The sequence below is a fragment of the Lotus japonicus genome, chromosome 3, assembly GCF_012489685.1.
Source record: "Lotus japonicus ecotype B-129 chromosome 3, LjGifu_v1.2".
Classification (NCBI taxonomy): domain Eukaryota; kingdom Viridiplantae; phylum Streptophyta; class Magnoliopsida; order Fabales; family Fabaceae; genus Lotus; species Lotus japonicus.
In genome coordinates, this window is record NC_080043.1 from 93,218,215 (window position 1) to 93,235,801 (window position 17,587).

Genomic DNA, 17,587 nt, shown 5'->3' on the forward strand with positions numbered 1-17,587 from the left:
CAGAACGGCGAGAGGAGAAGGGAAATTCTCGTTTGGCTCCACGAGACAGAGGGATTCGACATCTTCCCTATCAAGAACTCTTGGATCGACGCCAGAAAGGGTTGTGTTTCAAGTGCGGAGGAAAATTCCATCCTCTTCACCAATGTCCTGATAAGCAGCTGCGCATCATGCTGCTGGAAGAAGGGGATGACGATGGTGAAGCCCCAGTGCTCGGGGCGGAGGACGCCGCCGACGACGATGCAGCGATTGACGGTGCCTATAGTATCATGCGTTTAAGTTCTGAACCGATCCAAGCGCAGACGATGAAGCTGCGAGGAGCAATACTTGGCGTACCAATCCTCATCCTAGTGGACAGCGGAGCCACCCACAACTTTATCTCCAAGCGAGTCGTCGAATCGATGGGATGGACAGTCAGTGACACTCCAACAATGCGTATTCTGCTGGGAGATGGTAGCAAAACCACGGCCAGTGGCAAGTGTGAGCAAATTGCCGTGGGAATTGAGAATTACAAGGCTGCGGTTGATGCAATCCTCTTTGATCTCGATGGCATAGACTTGGTCCTAGGAGTGGCATGGCTAATCACACTGGGAGATGTGCTGGTCAATTGGGGAAAACAAACCATGCGTTTTCAGCAAGAGGGCACATGGTACCATTTCCAAGGCCAAGGAAGGGGGCCGAGCAATCAACTGGCTTTGCAGAGTTTCTTTGGTCAGGATGCCAAGTTGTCAGAGAGATCTTCCCCACTGGGTATTTTGAGCTCACAGTTTTCTTCGAACCAGAACAAGGAAAATGGGTTTCTTTCAGAGGAACAGGGCAAACAATTAACCTCCCTGTTAGCTCGTTTTGCTGATGTCTTCACCGAGCCAAGTGGCCTTCCTCCCAAACGGCAAAGGGAGCACCAAATCACGTTGATCGCAGGCCATGGGCCAGTAAACGTGCGACCATACAGGTACTCGCACCATCATAAAGATGAGATTGAGAAGCAGGTGCAAGGCATGCTGCACATGGGGATCATTCGACACAGTCAAAGCTCGTTCTCCAGCCCTGTGATTCTGGTCAAGAAAAAAGACGGAACGTGGAGGATGTTTGTCGATTACCGTGAATTGAACAAGGCTACGGTCCCAGACAAGTTCCCAATTCCAGTGATCGATGAGCTCCTCGATGAATTACATGGCGCACGTTTTTTCTCCAAATTGGACCTGAAATCAGGTTATCACCAAGTCCTTGTGAAAGAGGATGATGTCCATAAAACTGCTTTCCGGACGCATGAGGGGCACTACGAATATCTAGTTATGCCTTTCGGTTTAATGAACGCGCCCTCCACCTTTCAAGCGCTGATGAATGAGGTGTTCAGGGATTTGCTCCGTCGGGGGGTCCTCGTTTTCTTCGACGATATCCTCGTATATAGCTCAGATTGGGACTCGCATTTGCACCAATTGACTGTTGTTCTCGAGAGGCTGAGGAAACAGAGTTTGGTGGCCAACCGGAAAAAGTGTTCATTTGCCCAGGAATCAGTTGAGTATTTAGGGCATGTGGTGTCTCATAAGGGGGTAGCTATGGACCCAAGCAAGATACATAGCATTGTCAACTGGCCTACCCCAAAGAATGTCAAGGGGGTGAGGGGTTTTTTGGGGCTTACGGGTTATTACCGCAAGTTTGTCCAAGATTACGGGAAGATAGCACGGCCTCTAACAGAGCTGACTAAGAAGGAGGGGTTTAAGTGGAATTCCCAGACCCAACAAGCTTTTGAGGCTTTGAAGACTCGCATGACTATAGACCCTGTTTTAGCCTTACCAGATTTTTCCAAACCATTCACAATTGAGAGCGATGCATCAGGGAACGGGGTCGGGGCAATTCTGCTCCAGCAAGGCAAACCCATAGCCTATTTCAGTAAAGCTCTGAGTGAACGCAACCTCACTAAATCAGCCTATGAAAAGGAATTAATGGCCATCGTCCTTGCTGTGCAGCACTGGCGCCCTTATTTCTTAGGAAGACAATTCACGGTTTGCACAGATCAAAAGAGTTTGCGCCAACTCCTTCACCAGCGGATTACCACGGTAGACCAGCAAAATTGGGCTGCTAAGTTGCTGGGTTACCGCTTTGATATTGTTTACAAACCGGGACCAACAAACAAGGGAGCGGATGCTTTATCCCGTATGTTTGGAGAAGGGGAATTTCAGTCTTTAGTGTCTGTTCCAAGCTGGATTGAAGGAGACCAATTGATTCAGGAAGTCCACGAGGATCCCAAACTCATGTCCATTATTTCTGATTTGCAAGGTAACCCAACAAGTCGACCTGGGTACACCTACATTCAGGGGGTGCTGTACTATGCAAAGCGAATGGTAATTTCTGCGACTTCCCAGTGGATTCCCAAGCTTCTCCAAGAGTTCCACTCTACCCCCCAAGGGGGCCATTCGGGATTCTATCGAACGTATCGAAGGTTGGCGGCAAACGTGTATTGGATTGGAATGAAAGGCACTGTCCAGCAATACGTGAAGGAGTGTGACGTTTGCCAGCGTCAGAAATATGTGGCTACCTCACCGGGAGGTCTGCTCCAACCATTGCCAATTCCTGAGCGAATATGGGACGAGTTGTCCATGGATTTCATTACGGGACTACCCAAGGTGAGAGGGATTAATACTGTATTCGTGGTTGTGGACCGTCTATCCAAATACGCCCACTTCATTCCCTTGAAACACCCTTACACCGCTAAGGGGGTGGCGGAGGCGTTTGCCAAAGAGGTGGTGCGACTTCATGGTGTCCCTGTGTCTATTGTGAGTGACCGTGATCCAGTATTTGTGAGTAGTTTCTGGACTGAGCTTTTCAAGCTGCAGGGTACCCGTTTGGCCATGAGCACAACTTATCACCCCGAAACTGACGGGCAAACGGAGGTGATCAACCGTTGCCTTGAAACGTACTTACGTTGTTTCATTGCTGATCAGCCACGCACTTGGCTTCAGTGGCTGCCGTGGGCAGAGTATTGGTACAACACAACGTACCATGTCTCGACTGGAACCACTCCATTTGAGGTGGTTTATGGACGCGCTCCACCGACTCTGTTGCGTTTTACAATTGGGGAAACCAAGGTTGAAGCTGTGGCCCGAGAACTGCAGGACAGGGATGAGGCTTTGCGTCAATTGAAGGCTCATCTTCTCCGTGCCCAAGCGGTTATGAAATCCCAGGCTGATGCGAAACGCAAAGATAGACATTTTGAACTTGGGGAATGGGTGTTCGTGAAGTTGCGCCCGTACAGGCAGCAATCTGTAGCTCACCGGATTAACCCCAAGCTGTCCCCTCGTTATTTTGGTCCTTTTGAGATCATTGGACGCGTTGGGGCTGTCGCATACAAACTCCGTTTGCCTGAAACTTCGAGGATCCACCCCGTGTTTCACGTCTCACTTTTGAAGAAGGCAATTGGAGACTATCAAGTGGAGAAAGAACTGCCAGAGGGCCTTGCTGGGGAAGTTTCTGCTCCCATTGAACCACACTCTATTCTGGCTACTCGCACCATTCAACAGCAAGGAGGCGCGGTTACGCAATACTTGGTTCACTGGCAAGGGAAACCCGAAGAGGAAGCAACTTGGGAAGATGAATTGACACTTTCAAACCAATTTCCCGCTTTCAACCTTGAGGACAAGGTTGTTTCTCAAGATGGTGGGATTGATAGGCCCTCAAGTGGAGATTGGGCCACATCACACACTGCACAAGAAGTCAGGCCCAAAGTGTGGCGGGTTTATGTTAGGAAGAGAAAGAAAGGAGAACAATAGAGAGAATATGAGCTGGAAGAGAGAGGGATGAATAGCATGAAGTTAGTTACGGGAAATACGGGATGAGGGGAGTGTGTAAGAAAGAGAGATTCCCTATATAGGCATTCTGTTAGTAAGGGAAAAGGGTATGGGATATTTTGGTTGTTAGAATTGGAGTAGAGAGCAAGTTCTCTCTATAGGAGTTTTCACTCTGGGATAGGAGCTTTAGCTTCTGTATTTGTTCCATTTCAATCAATATTACTGAGTAATCTATTTTCTGCACTCTGGTTATCTTCACGGTTGCATTGGTTCCCATCATATACTCTGTTGTCAACCTAGAGCATTACAGAAAAATCACTACTACTGTAACTGTGATTCAGTGGAGGCTACTAAGTGTTATTCGTAGGACGGTTTCGCAACTGACACCAAGCAGAGGCGGCCGTTTTTCCTTTCAGGTGGTTTGAACCACCAGCAGATGTTTTTTAAAAAGAAAAAGAAAAGCCAAACCTATTTTCACATTCGAACTTTGCCTCACTTATTTACGCGAGCCTTAGGAAACTCTGTTTCCCTCACTATTATGCAGCTTCTCGATTCACACCTTTGGGCATAGCAAACCACCACAATAATTTGGCCACCGCAAATCACCCTGCAAACCCTCCTTCCCCTATTCATTCGCGCAAAACCACAACAATTTTGCCACCGCACAGATAGTGTCTAGACTCTAGAAGGAGATGGAGGTCTTGAAGGTGTCTTTGTTTCTCTCTGTATCTGGAAGGTAAGCTTCTCAATCTGAAAACCTTCACTCTACCTGTGTTTGTCGTTCCTCAATTAAGGCTTGAGCATTGAAGAGCTCCTGTGGTGAAGGTTACGACGGTGAAGTTTCCAATTTCTGAGATTGATCTACTCAATCTGGTAGCAGTTGATCAGTTAAAGCTTGGAATATCCTCATCTTATTTGGAGAGTTCATTACCTCCTGTTTCACTTTGATATATCCCTGGTAAAAATTCATTTCATGAAGTGTTCTTTACCTGTACATATCAGTACTGTGATTTATTTGCTTTCCTATATGATTAACAAATCAACTTCTGACTTCACAAATACAGAATAAGATAGAAACAATAGGATTAAATAGCAAATATAACTCATTTTTGGTTTTGATTAATTTTGGGAAAAGAAACTTACAAAATATATTCATATGTCATGTAAATTAGTGTCCAATATAAAACACTTTTCTTCTTGTTCAGATGTTCATCCATTAATGTATTTGGAATGTGTTATAGTTAACATTAAGGGATATATACGAAGGATTAGGTGAAAAAGATTTAGTTGTTTTACTAAAACACCTTTGAAGAAGCTTCCTTATATCCTCTTAGCCAGAACCAAGTTTAGCATCTCTCTATACCATGCTTGTCTGCGCTCTTCACAATAGCTCCTAGGCCGAGATATTTCACTGATCCAGTCATAATTAGTTTCACAGTGATATTGGTCCATGGCCTCTAACTCTTCATAACTGCTTTCAGCTTAGTTCTGGTTACTTATCTCCTCTCCTTCTGCTGCATTGTCATGACTGGTTTCATCTTATTGTTGGTTTCTGGTTTCTGGTTTCTACCTTGTCTGCCTTGAGAAACCTTAAAAATTATATACTTGTTGATATTGCAGATTAGATTTTACGGTGACTTTTCAGATGAGTTGAATGCTCAATGGTATATTTTGAGGGGTAGATTTCACATTTTTTATGGACTGAATGTTGGACTTTGTATTTCCAATTTCTTATTTTGTAGACTTCACATAATGTGATGAATTTTAATTAATGTTATATGAAGTTTATTATATATTTTCATGGAATTTCTCTGATTTTTTAGGACATTATTCAAATTAAAGATCTCATCGAAAACTTAAAGCGGCTTGTCAAAACAAAAGCTAAAACATTTAACCATTAGTGGTCAAGATAGAAATTTATGTATTTTTCATATAAAAATTTAGTTTTATTTTATTTTTAATGATGTGTTGGTGGTCTCATGGGGACTATGGGGAGGTAGGAATTAGAGATGGGGCAAAAATGCACCTCGCCACGGGGATGGGGAGCCGGGACGGGGACATGGAAGGGATGCGGGTCCGGAGAGTGGGAAGACACTCCCCACAAGTGTCATTCCTAGTTGTAGCTTAAGCAGAGGTTTCAGATTCAAACCCTGGAAATGTAGTTGCGTTAGTAGGGATAGAGTTTTGCCGTGATCATACCTACTCGAATATATTTCCAAAAAAAAGGATATCCCGATTCCAACTCAAACGTTCAGCTAAAAATATCTTGTGCATTGTTGTTTATATCACCCCACATTTAATTATACCACCCTTGGAGTGGCGATAATATCAAAATGTCCTTAATGAAAAATACTCACCCCAATTCTCCACTACACACCTCACCATTTGCCATCATCCCTCTTCCTTTCTCATTCTACCATACCCACAACACTCATACTCATACCCATCTTTATACCCTTCTTCATTCCTCTACAAGTTTCTCACCGTTCCTATCATCGATGCCGCCCAGCTTAATGTTCCACCATTTACGTTCTGCAATTAAACACACTTTTTAAGTACATCAAAGTGCGAGCGAAAAGTAGGGATGGCAACGGGGCGGGTATCCGAACCCGTACCCGAACCCGCAACACTACCCGCGGGTAGTCGACCCGTATCCGTACCCGTTAAGCGTCAAACGGGTACCCGTTTACGGGCCTTAAACGGGTTTGGATACCCGCGGGTACCCGTTAAGCGTCAAACGGGTACCCGTTTACAATTTTTTATTTTCCTAAATTACTGCAAATTAACTTTTTTTTGTTGGAAATTTAAATTGATTTCAGATCTTAAATAACACCCATATAATTGAACATTAATTGAGCGGATGAAGCAAATAAATATGAATTAATTTCAATTAGTTTGAAATATCAAGTTCATCAAAACAATCCAAGATTATAAATATTCTTCTCAAATCGAAACTTAATTACCACCATTATACACCAAACTTTGCTTATATTTTACTAAAAAATAATTATAGAATATTGACTTTGAATGGAGAAGAATGAAACCCTAAAATTTTAATTTGGGCTTAAGTAAATAGTAAGGGTATTTATGTAATTTTACTCTAACGGGTACCCACGGGTAGGGTACGCGGATATCCGCCCCGCCCCGTTTTCGGACGGATATTTAAAATATCCGTTTTTCCAACCCGTGGGTACCCGAACCCGCGGGTTATTATACCCGTAACGGATTTTTATCCGCGGGTTCGGGTTTTTTTTTGCCCCATTGCCATCCCTAGCGAAAAGAATATTAAAAATATTTTCAGATTTTACAAAGGGTACATGAATAGATATGAGGTCACATCAATAACATCCTGAAAAATCGTCTCTTTACTCTCTCAAGCACACGCTCTCTCAGTAACTTTCCAACCCTCGTGTGCCCTCCACCAAATCGACCAAACGCCGTAATTTCCACCGCCGATTCTCTCATCTCCGACGACATCCGCCACCACCACCCTGTCCTCCTCCACAGTCACCACCACCTAGCTCTTGCACGTGACTCAGACGAAACACCATAACCTCCATCGATCCTTTCGTCTGCGACGAACACCATGACCTCCTGCTTGGCTGCAACCACCACCTTGCGCGCCTACTCTGCGACTCCGACGCAGGAAGCAGAGCTCGGACTGTTATAGCAGCATTTCACTTGTATGGTTGAAAGGTAAATGGCAATAACTTGTTCTTTGAGTTTCATTATTTGATTTTCTTAGCTCATAAACTTTAGCATTACCTTATCTTTCTATAATAGGTGTAGTCTCTGATTTTTATGTCTTGAGATAAACATTTAAAGAGGCTTAATACTTATCTGTTAACTTGTTGGCTTAATTATTAAGACTGCTGTCTTTGAATTTCAAGAATTACTTTCTGTTTAATAAATAAAAGAATTACATGAATACACATTATACAAGTGGAAAATCTGAAATTGAACAAGTGTTTTATGTATTCATTGATGTGAGAAGAGTGCAGCTTTTACATATAATGTCTTCTCATATGAATCCATGAAAGCGCAAGCCTGTAGTAATAAATAAATTAAATTGGCAGTGAGACTACATGATGTAGCATGGTTTTAAATTGCAATTGCGGTTGCAGTAAATACGAACCCAAATCAAGAAGAGAAATAGCGGTGGAAAGAGTAAAAACATAACAAATAAAGAATGAAACTAAAAACCCTAATGCTATGATAACGGAACAATATGGAATCCTAACTAAACACTGCTTCAAATGATCAAAGAACAATCATACGGTGGGAAAAAAGAGAAGTGCAGGAAAATGCGTTGGTGAGTGGGACGGTGAGAGAAGGGAACAAAGGGACGAGAAACACGGTTGTAAGAGAGGGTGGAGAACCACGGTTCGACGACGATGGATCAGATAGAGCCGCGGAAAGCCCAGATCATGAGATCGTCGACCTTGGAGATTCTTTTTTTTGAGAAATAGGTTTAGCCTTAAGGACAAATTTAGGACAAATTTTTTAAAATAATCAACTAAAACATAAGTATGTATATAACACATACTAATTTTTTTTTTCAAATTTTTTAAAATATATAAAATTAAAACATAAGATTGATTTGATTTTAAAATAAAATATGTCAAGATAAAATCTAGCAAATACCTAAATCCTAATCAAATCTAAAATTTAAAAAGGTACTAAATAAATATAGATAAAAACTACCAAAATCTAGCAAATCACAATAAAAACTCATAAAATCCTGAATTAATTAAAAATCCGAAAATTCAATAAAAATACCATAAAAATTAATTAATACTCTAAAAATACCTGAGAATGACACGTGGAATTTTTTTTATTAGAATTAACGTGAGAATGACACGTCACTAAGAATTAATCTGGTGCTGACACGTCATGCTAGAAGTTGTTCTTTTCTAATATATATAGATGTTGGGTTGACTTGTAATAGATCATATGAAACTTTGAGTAAAAAGAAAGAGAAAGTAAACGGGGAATCTGAAACTGAAGAATTGTTTTCTGTATTCATTCATGTGAGAAGAGTATAGTTGTTACATATATATTTGGGCTGATCTATCCATTCTGGTAGGTTATCTTTAACTGATACCAAAACACTAGCCTACAAGGCTAGAATGTACTATTTTGGGTGCTACACTCTACTCTTTCATCCAGATTTATGAAATATGTTCCTAGGCGTAGTGTGACTATGGGTTATTTTGAAATTTTAAAAAGAGATGATTGTTTGGTATTTGAATCATGGCTTGATTTTTCATCCAATATTTAATAGATTGAGTTTCATTTGTTAAAATAACTAATCTGCAATTATGTATGATAAGACATTACGGTTTTGAATTAGTCTATGGTCTCTTTGTGATGTTCTGTTTTTCAATTATTTATAGTGTAAGGTTTGAGTTTCATTTGCAGCATTCTTAATTTTTGAAACAACTTTGGTTTCAACTTTCAAAGGAAAATAAACTGCATGAAAAAGAATTTGTACATTCGACACCAAAGGTGTCATTGTGATGAATATATTAATTTTTTATCTCTTACTCATTTGGTCTCCCTTATAATTTATTTTTATTGTTTCCCTCGTCACACATTGGTATCATTCATATTAAATAGAAAAAGTAATTTATTGGTGATTCACATAGTTCCCTTTTATATATTATTTAAAAAATAATGATACACACATTATATAATATGTTTATATTAGTATAACTCCACGCCAATTGTGGTTGTTCCCTCAATTGAACCCAAAGTGTCATTTTAATTACTTATTTTTTTTGTATTTCTTTTTCTCTCAATGTTCCTTCTACCATTTGATTATTTCTATGGACTCTCTAGTTGATTTGAACCCTTTCAGCGATGATGGGGTTGTAAACGTTGGAAATGATCTTAATAGTCTGGAGGAGAAGGAGAAAATCAAGGATGACTACATTGAGAAAGTTGAGAGTTTTATCAAGACCGCACATTTGAAGCAACACGCCAACACTTCATAGTTTTCATGGTATATCTAGATTTATTTTTATGGTATATATGTTTATTTAGTATTAAATTATATTTAAATATAATTGTCATGTACATAGCTTATTTTGAGCGCGGTCTGATTAAACCCGGCTCATCTAGACCAGAGAAGCATAATTTATATTGGGATAAACCTATACCAACCCCGATTGTGCCCCAAATTACAATTAGTTTCAAGCGATTGAACCCTAAGTGTCAACCTCATCGCACTCGTTTCTCTGGTAGTGCTTTTCCGTGCTGCTCCTTCTACCCTTTGATTCTCTCCATGGATTCTGCATTCGACTCTTGTAGCGATGATGAAGTTTCTGACTTGGGAGACATCGAGCAGGAGGATGACGAGACAAGCGAACATGGTTTCACTCAGGAAGCTGGTAATCCTTTTAAGACCACATTCGTTAATAAACACTTTTCCATTTTAAGTGAATTTGATGTCAAGCGACTTCAAGAGGGTGACATTAATAAGGTTTCATCTGTTCTTTTTATACCAAATGCTTCTGCTTGCCTTTTGCTCTATCATAACCAATGGAGTGTGACTAGAGTGCTTGATACATGGTTTGAAGATAAAGAAAAAGTTCAAAAGGCTGTAGGATTGTTAAACCAACCCCAGGTAAGGTTTTGCCGGGCAAAATATTTGTGTCTGGTCTGTTTTCAATCCAGTGATAAGATTATGTCTGTAGGGTGTGGTCATCCAGTGTGTACCATTTGTTGGATGGACTATATAGAAGCATACATTAGCAAGGTGCCTTCTGAGTGTTTTACCCTTAGCTGCCCTATTCTGTTTTGCGATGCAGCTGTGGATGGAGACATGATTCATAGATATGCTAGTGCGTCAAGTAAAGCGAAGTATGATCAATTTTTATTCCGGTCTTATGTGGAAAATAAGAAGATGAAGTCGTGTCCTGCACCAGGTTGTGACTATGTTGTATGTTATGAAGGTGGTGGTTGTACTAAATTTTTTTATGTTACCTGCCTTTGTCATCACAGCTTTTGTTGGAGTTGTGGGGAAGAGCCTCATAGACCTGTGGATTGTGAAACTGTTGATCAATGGATGAAAAAGATCCAGTCTACATCGAAGATTACGGAGAATAGAGAATTGATTCTTTCTTCTACTAAACCATGTCCGCGGTGCAAGTGTCCTATTAAGAAAAACCCAGAGTGCAAGCACATGACATGCAATTGTGGTTTTCAATTTTGCTGGGCATGTCTTCGTGAATGGTCGAAATGTGACAACATAAGTTGCTTTAGTTTTTTTAGGAGCTATCTGAAGCAGCTTCTAGATATGGATGAGGAAGAAGTGAAAACAAATATGGAAAGAGATTATTCAAAGAGGTACACTCACTGCTATGAACGATGGGCTACAAATGATTTTTTAAGAAAAGGGGCTCTAGAGAAACTGGTTGACCTGAGTTCTGTCGATATAAAGAGTTTGAGCATGTCACGTCAAAAGCTCGAAACTCATTTTGACTTCATGAAAAATGCCTGGCAACAGATAGCTGAATGTAGAAGAATACTCAAATGGACTAGTGCATATAGATACTTTCTCCCTGAGAACGAAAATGTCAAGTTTTTTGAGTACACTCAAGTTGAAGCTGAGGTGGCTTTGGCAAAACTTCATCAATGTGCTGACGCAGAACTGACTATGTTTCTGGGTGATGATTATCCAGAAGAATCTCGTGACAAATTTCGTCTGAAGCTGATTGATCTGACTAATGTGACAAAGAATTATTTTGAGAATATGATGAAATCCTTAGAGGATGGCATAGATGATGTGCAAGCAACAAGGTCGACTGGGATACGCAATACCTCATATGAAAGAGGAAGTGGGAGTGCAATTAACATTGATGGACGGATATATACTCGTAGGTAGTGCGGAGCATGTGGTCATTGTAATTTTTCCTCTCGTGTGTCAGAGCTTATAAGGCAAGGTATTTCATTTTCCCATTTCTTTGATTAATGTTAGATAATTTAGTTTTATGATTTTGTAGGTTTGCAACCAGTAATTATTTTCACTTTTAGCTAAACTACTTAAATTCTTGAGTTTTCTTTCATTAGTATCTAATCTCTAATCATACATGGGGGGATTGAAATTACTTTTCCCTTTACCTTTGCATGTGCCAACACTTGCAATTTTTTGTAGGTCACCAAGATTGGGTTGAAACTCATTCGTTGGATAAAATCATACAGTTGTTCACAAGAGGAGTGTTATCAATACTCACTTTGACACTCTCTTTCCAACATTCTTTTTTATAGATATTGCTCCTCTAAAGTGAGTGGTCTCACTTAATAGGGTAAAGTAAAGATCATAATCATTAATAGCGATTACCTACTTTGAAAACATCAATAAAATAACTCAACCAATGATTGTGATGCTTACTTTACCCTGACTCACTTTAGAGGAGCTGGTACCCTGTTTTATTGGTTGAAATTCATGTAGAAATAGAATCCACTAAAGCATATGTGGCCTGGCCATTCCCGATTTGGTGGGGTCTACATAGATTTTAACCAATAACAGAATGTTGGAAACAGAGTGTGAAAGCGAGTGTTGTTAGCATTTCTCTTGTTCACAATGCTACTAAATTTGGATAGGTCAGTGACTCGATTGGGGTATTGAGTAACTAGATCATTAGTCGAAACTCAGGACAACTTTCTTGAACTAATTAAGAATTGAAGGGATACTTGTACTAGGGTTCTCTTGTCTTGATACACATTTCATTTACTCCTGATATTATTTTTTTGCAGTGATACATTTGTGGTTCTGAACATTAATTGGTCAGTGGTTGCTCTTGGCATTAACAGCTCCCTAGTTAAAGTGGTGAGATATTATGATATTAAGGGCTCATATTATCATATTTCCTCATCTCTTAATCGTAGACATTGGGATTTTAATCTCTTAAAATTTCTCTGATGTGGTTATATTAAGAAATTTGGTTATGACATTCTTTGTGAAGTTATATACATTTTTCATTCTGTTACTTCAAGTTTATATCCTAAAATACAATGTTGGAAGTTTTGAATAATTTGGATCTCAAAAGTGGATAGTTAATATGTTTGTTAGTAATTATTTATGTTAAGTCTCGATGAATCTTTCCACTTCAAGGAAAACATATTGCAAAGTAATATATATAGTTTTCTTTCTTAAGTGGATAACTAATATGTTTGTTAATAATGACAATTCTTGCAAAATCGATGGAAGGAATTCCCTCAAGTAGATTATGAATTTGAGTAGTTAAAAAATGATCATAAAGTTATTTATTGCAAAAGATCTGAGACCTTTTTCCGTTGATGCCTGACCTTCAAATCCTATTATATGTTTCATGAAATTCGAGTCAATGAGATAGCATGAACAGAAATGGTCAAAGAATGAGAAACAGACATATTGCTAATAGTAAAGTGTGGAAGGGCCATCCTGTTTTTGCTCGTAAATCTCATAATTTATGATTTAGTGAGTCATGAATTTACTTCATTTAGGACTATGAGAATATCACACACTATGTGGGGCTTGTCATGAACTCACGATGGCATGATGGCTGATATTTAGTTATGCATTAAATCCAAATATATGAAGTTACTACTAATTTCTTTAAGTTCATTGTTTGAAGATACAGTTTTTTAAAACACTATAAAGTTTATATTCATGTTTTTTCTTTTTCTCTTATTCTCTTGTTTTAGAGTGGTTAGATGTAATTTAAATAATTTCTCTGGAAAGTGTGAGTGTACTGAGGTTATTGAGTGATTGAGAGTGAAATCAATGTGTTCTAAGTTCTAGCAATTTTCAGTGTTATTTTCTGATTGTCGATCAGTTTTGACACTGATTGTAATTTTTCTCCGATATTAGAGATTTTCACATTATATTATTGTGTTGTGTTGTGATTATGTTTCTACTTTTAATTTCTCTATTGTTTTCCAACATTGAATTGGGTAAGTTGAGCAATGGAGCGCTCTAACTTCTTGGCTGCCCTTTTCTTCATTCCCCTTTCCCTTCTTTTAGCCTTTCACTCTCTTTGGAATTTGGATTATAGAATGCTTCTACACATCGCCTTTTCCTCCCTCTGCTGTTACCATTTCACAACTGCTGCTAATTACCTTAGAACGTAAATGATATGGCGATAAATAGCCACTTACAAATAAATTCAGATTGGTCTTTTCCAAAAATATTATTCAGATTATAGTACTAATTAAAAACATTTTACTTCGTCCATTAAGCAAGTGATTAGGGGTTCGAATCTCAATTCTTGTGAATTGAGAAAACTCATTGGTTAGCCCCTACCACTTAATGTATTGACCGTGAGGTGAGAGGTCAATCTCATGGTTGTCGACTGTGATATAGTTTACCTTAGTCAACACCAAATATATGGGGAGTGTGGACTCTTCATTTGTGGCAACCAAGAGTTTTTAGTTGTCACCAGGGAGAGGATGGAGACATATCTCGGAAACTCAATGATTGAGATTTTGTCACACTAAGAAAATCCCTTCCCCTCTTATTTATCTTTTCTTTCTATGCATCTCTCTATAAGTACTTCTTTTCTCGTTGATGATGGTGCTTGAATGAACCAATTATCTAAGCAATATGGCTGAGGGTGAAGCAGCAGCTGGGAAATCTCTTAGGGATTTTGATCCTCAAAAGAAACCCAAAAGGAACAAGTTTGCTTTGGCTTGTGCCATTCTAGCTTCCATGACTTCCATCCTACTTGGTTATGGTGAGCAAGCACAACTACACATAACACCATTTCATTCAATTCTATTAGCTAGTAGTATCTTACTGTAACTATAATTTTGGTTGTCTTTGATCCTAGCTTTTTTAGTTCAGTTTTTCCTCTTTTCAAAATTAACTCTATTTCTTAGAAATGACTTTTATTTTTCTGAATAAAACCAATTTTGAGGAGAAACTCATATGAGTAGCTTCTAAATTTGAGAACTAGCATGTTATGATGTTGTGTTATGTTACAGATATTGGTGTGATGAGTGGAGCAGTCATCTACATAAAAAGGGACCTTAAAATCTCCGACGTGCAAATCGAAATCCTGTCCGGAATCATGAACATTTACTCTCCGATAGGCTCTTACATAGCCGGCAGAACCTCCGACTGGATTGGTCGGCGTTACACAATCGTGCTTGCCGGTTTGATTTTCTTCGTGGGAGCCATCTTGATGGGATTTTCTCCCAACTATGCGTTTCTCATGTTTGGCCGCTTCGTCGCCGGCGTTGGCATTGGTTTCGCGTTCCTCATTGCCCCTGTCTACACCTCTGAAATCTCTCCAACTTTGTCTCGTGGCTTCCTCACTTCATTGCCTGAGGTCAGTTTAATTTCTACATAAATTCTCAGCAATATCACTCTTTGCTTCTCAGTTCTTAGGATAAGGATTGGTTGATTCATTGAGGTCTATAAGTCGGTGTGGAATTTTCAAAAGCATGTTATGAGAGTCACTCAAGGTCATACTTGATGGCGAGATGAAGACAAACATGGAGTTTGTCTTTTATTGTCTACACTGATCACACAACACTATATGTCACTCTCATACTTGTAAGTGAGATGAAGTCTGTCTTCTGTCTTCTTCTAGCAAATTTCCAACAATACAGTGGTCCCTCTATATTTTTTTTTAACATCGGAAAATATTATTGAATCAATTTAACTAATATTTTTTAGTTCAAACCAGCATCCCAAACAAAAGATGGGAAATGTAAACATGATAAGTTATTTTCAAAAAAATTAATAAACCCTATGTGTAAATGGAAAAAAACATTGTGCTTAAACAACCCGTGCTCACCTAAGTGCCTATTTGGATTTTAGCTCACTATAACGTTAACAAATTTATTTTCATCTCAATTCATAAGAAAAGTTTCTTTCGAATTTTGGTTTCTAAGTTAGTGCTAACATATGTTTGGAATTGTCATACTTATCCAAACATTAGCTAGCTAAATTCAAGTTCAGAATTTTGCTATTTTATTTGTTCATAAAAAAATATGACTAAATCTAACAATAACATGTTGTTTTTCAGGTTTTTCTAAATGCGGGAATCTTAATCGGATACATATCAAACTACACATTTTCCAAGCTACCACTCCGCCTAGGCTGGCGCCTCATGCTTGGAATCGGTGCTATCCCCTCCATATTTCTCGCTGTGGTAGTGCTAGCCATGCCGGAGTCACCAAGGTGGCTCGTTGCCAAGGGTCGCATTGGAGAAGCTAGAAAAGTCCTCAACAAAATCTCTGACTCCAAGGAAGAGGCTCACCTCAGGCTAGTCGATATCAAACACCAAACTGGAATCCCCGAGGATTGCAATGACGAGGTTGTTCAGCTAAACAACCAAGTTCAAGTCCAAGGCAAGGGTGTGTGGAGAGAACTTTTTCTTCATCCCACCCCCGCAGTTCGTCACATTTTCATCGCCTCCCTCGGGATTCATTTCTTCGCACAAGCCACTGGCATAGACGCTGTTGTTTTGTACAGCCCCAGAATCTTTGAGAAGGCAGGGATCAAATCAGACACATACAAGCTCCTTGCAACGGTAGCTGTTGGATTCGTGAAAACCTTGTCCATTTTATTGGCTACATTTTTGTTGGACGGTGTCGGGCGACGCGTGTTGTTGTTGACCAGTGTGGGTGGGTTGGTCCTTTCACTTATGACCCTTGGGGCGAGTCTCACTGTCGTTGACCACTCACATGTCACATGGGCCCTTGGGCTCAGCATCGCTGCGGTGTTATCCTACGTGGCCACTTTCTCCATTGGGTCAGGGCCCATTACATGGGTTTATAGTTCTGAGATATTTCCTCTGAGGCTTCGTGCTCAAGGTGTGGCTATTGGGGCTGTGGTGAATAGGCTCACCAGTGGGGTTATCTCAATGACCTTTTTGTCCCTCTCTAATGCAATCACTATTGGAGGCGCTTTCTTTCTTTTTGCGGGAATTGCAGTTTGCGCGTGGATTTTTCACTACACATTGCTCCCTGAAACACGTGGCAAGACTCTAGAGGAAATAGAAGGGTCTTTTGGTCATTTCTGGAGAAAGCCTAATGCCGCCAAAGAAGTTAACGGTAGAAACAATTTTATTAACCAAGTCAAATTAAGTACAAATGCTGACAACAAATAGTATGTTTGGTTATGATGTGGGAAGTTCTATAATCAATTATAATAAGATGTTAGAAAATTTAGCTTCGAATTACATGGTTGATGGATGATGGTAATCCAAACATACTACTCCTTCCTCCTTTAAAAAAAAAAAAAATTGTCCTTTTCTATGAGACTCCTACTGAATTTCAGAAAAAAATATTACTTTTTTCATATATACTTGCATTTATTAAGCGTTAGGAATTCCTAAATTTTTATTACCACTAGTAGTTAAATTTTTTTCAACAATATCAAATGCATTAATTAAAGATAGATGTGAAAGATTTTATAAATTTTTTTTAAAACCAATACATTAATCAACATCAGCACACACGTATCTTAATAAGCATTGCTAGCAGGTACGACTAAATAAGACTTGACCCACATACGAATGCATCATTTCATTTTCATGGATGTAATTTTAAAATTATAGACACGATATCATCGAACGGTTGCAATTTATTTGTTGCTTTTCATGTGTAAATGTTTCAGGCCATATATCATTTTCCTTTTTTAATAAGCGTAATTGCCTTAAAAGAGTCTTATAATTAGACATATTGATAATATAAAGTTTAGCGCTCGTTTGAAAATGTAGTAGAAAATATGACAACCGAAAAATAATTCATCCTAGTCCCAATGCACTTTTTTGTTGCACTAGCAATACTTCAATAAAAAGTGTATC

At 39.2% G+C, this 17,587-nt stretch overlaps 1 protein-coding gene across 6 annotated transcripts; it reads left to right on the top strand.

The window, feature by feature from the left end:
- Positions 1 to 7,093: 7,093 nt before the first annotated feature.
- Positions 7,094 to 17,079, top strand: LOC130747550 (polyol transporter 5-like). Of its 6 annotated transcripts, none has more exons than XR_009022422.1 (4): positions 7,096 to 7,481; positions 9,627 to 11,731; positions 12,546 to 12,618; positions 14,754 to 14,890. XR_009022422.1 is itself a non-coding variant. In XM_057600521.1 (4 exons), exons 3-4 carry the CDS (start codon positions 14,765 to 14,767, stop codon positions 16,886 to 16,888), a joined length of 1,422 nt encoding a protein of 473 aa, XP_057456504.1. In that variant the 5' UTR covers positions 11,670 to 11,731; positions 12,546 to 12,618; positions 14,754 to 14,764; the 3' UTR covers positions 16,889 to 17,079. The 6 variants fall into 6 exon arrangements, 2 of the variants coding, with proteins under 2 accessions (XP_057456504.1, XP_057456503.1); XR_009022424.1 differs by lacking the exon at positions 14,754 to 14,890 and having other exon boundaries at positions 7,098 to 7,481; positions 9,627 to 9,789; positions 10,032 to 11,731; positions 12,546 to 12,778; XM_057600521.1 differs by lacking the exon at positions 7,096 to 7,481 and adding an exon at positions 15,803 to 17,079 and having other exon boundaries at positions 11,670 to 11,731; positions 14,754 to 15,100.
- The last annotated feature ends 508 nt before the right edge of the window (positions 17,080 to 17,587 follow it).

Bases quoted from the DNA above. Each gene is read 5' to 3' on its own strand.
- LOC130747550 (XM_057600520.1), top strand. From the start codon at position 14,374: ATGGCTGAGGGTGAAGCAGCAGCTGGGAAATCTCTTAGGGATTTTGAT. The intron at 14,504-14,753 runs GTGAGCAAGCAC...GTTATGTTACAG, and splicing joins TTCCATCCTACTTGGTTATG to ATATTGGTGTGATGAGTGGA. The intron at 15,101-15,802 runs GTCAGTTTAATT...GTTGTTTTTCAG, and splicing joins TCCTCACTTCATTGCCTGAG to GTTTTTCTAAATGCGGGAAT.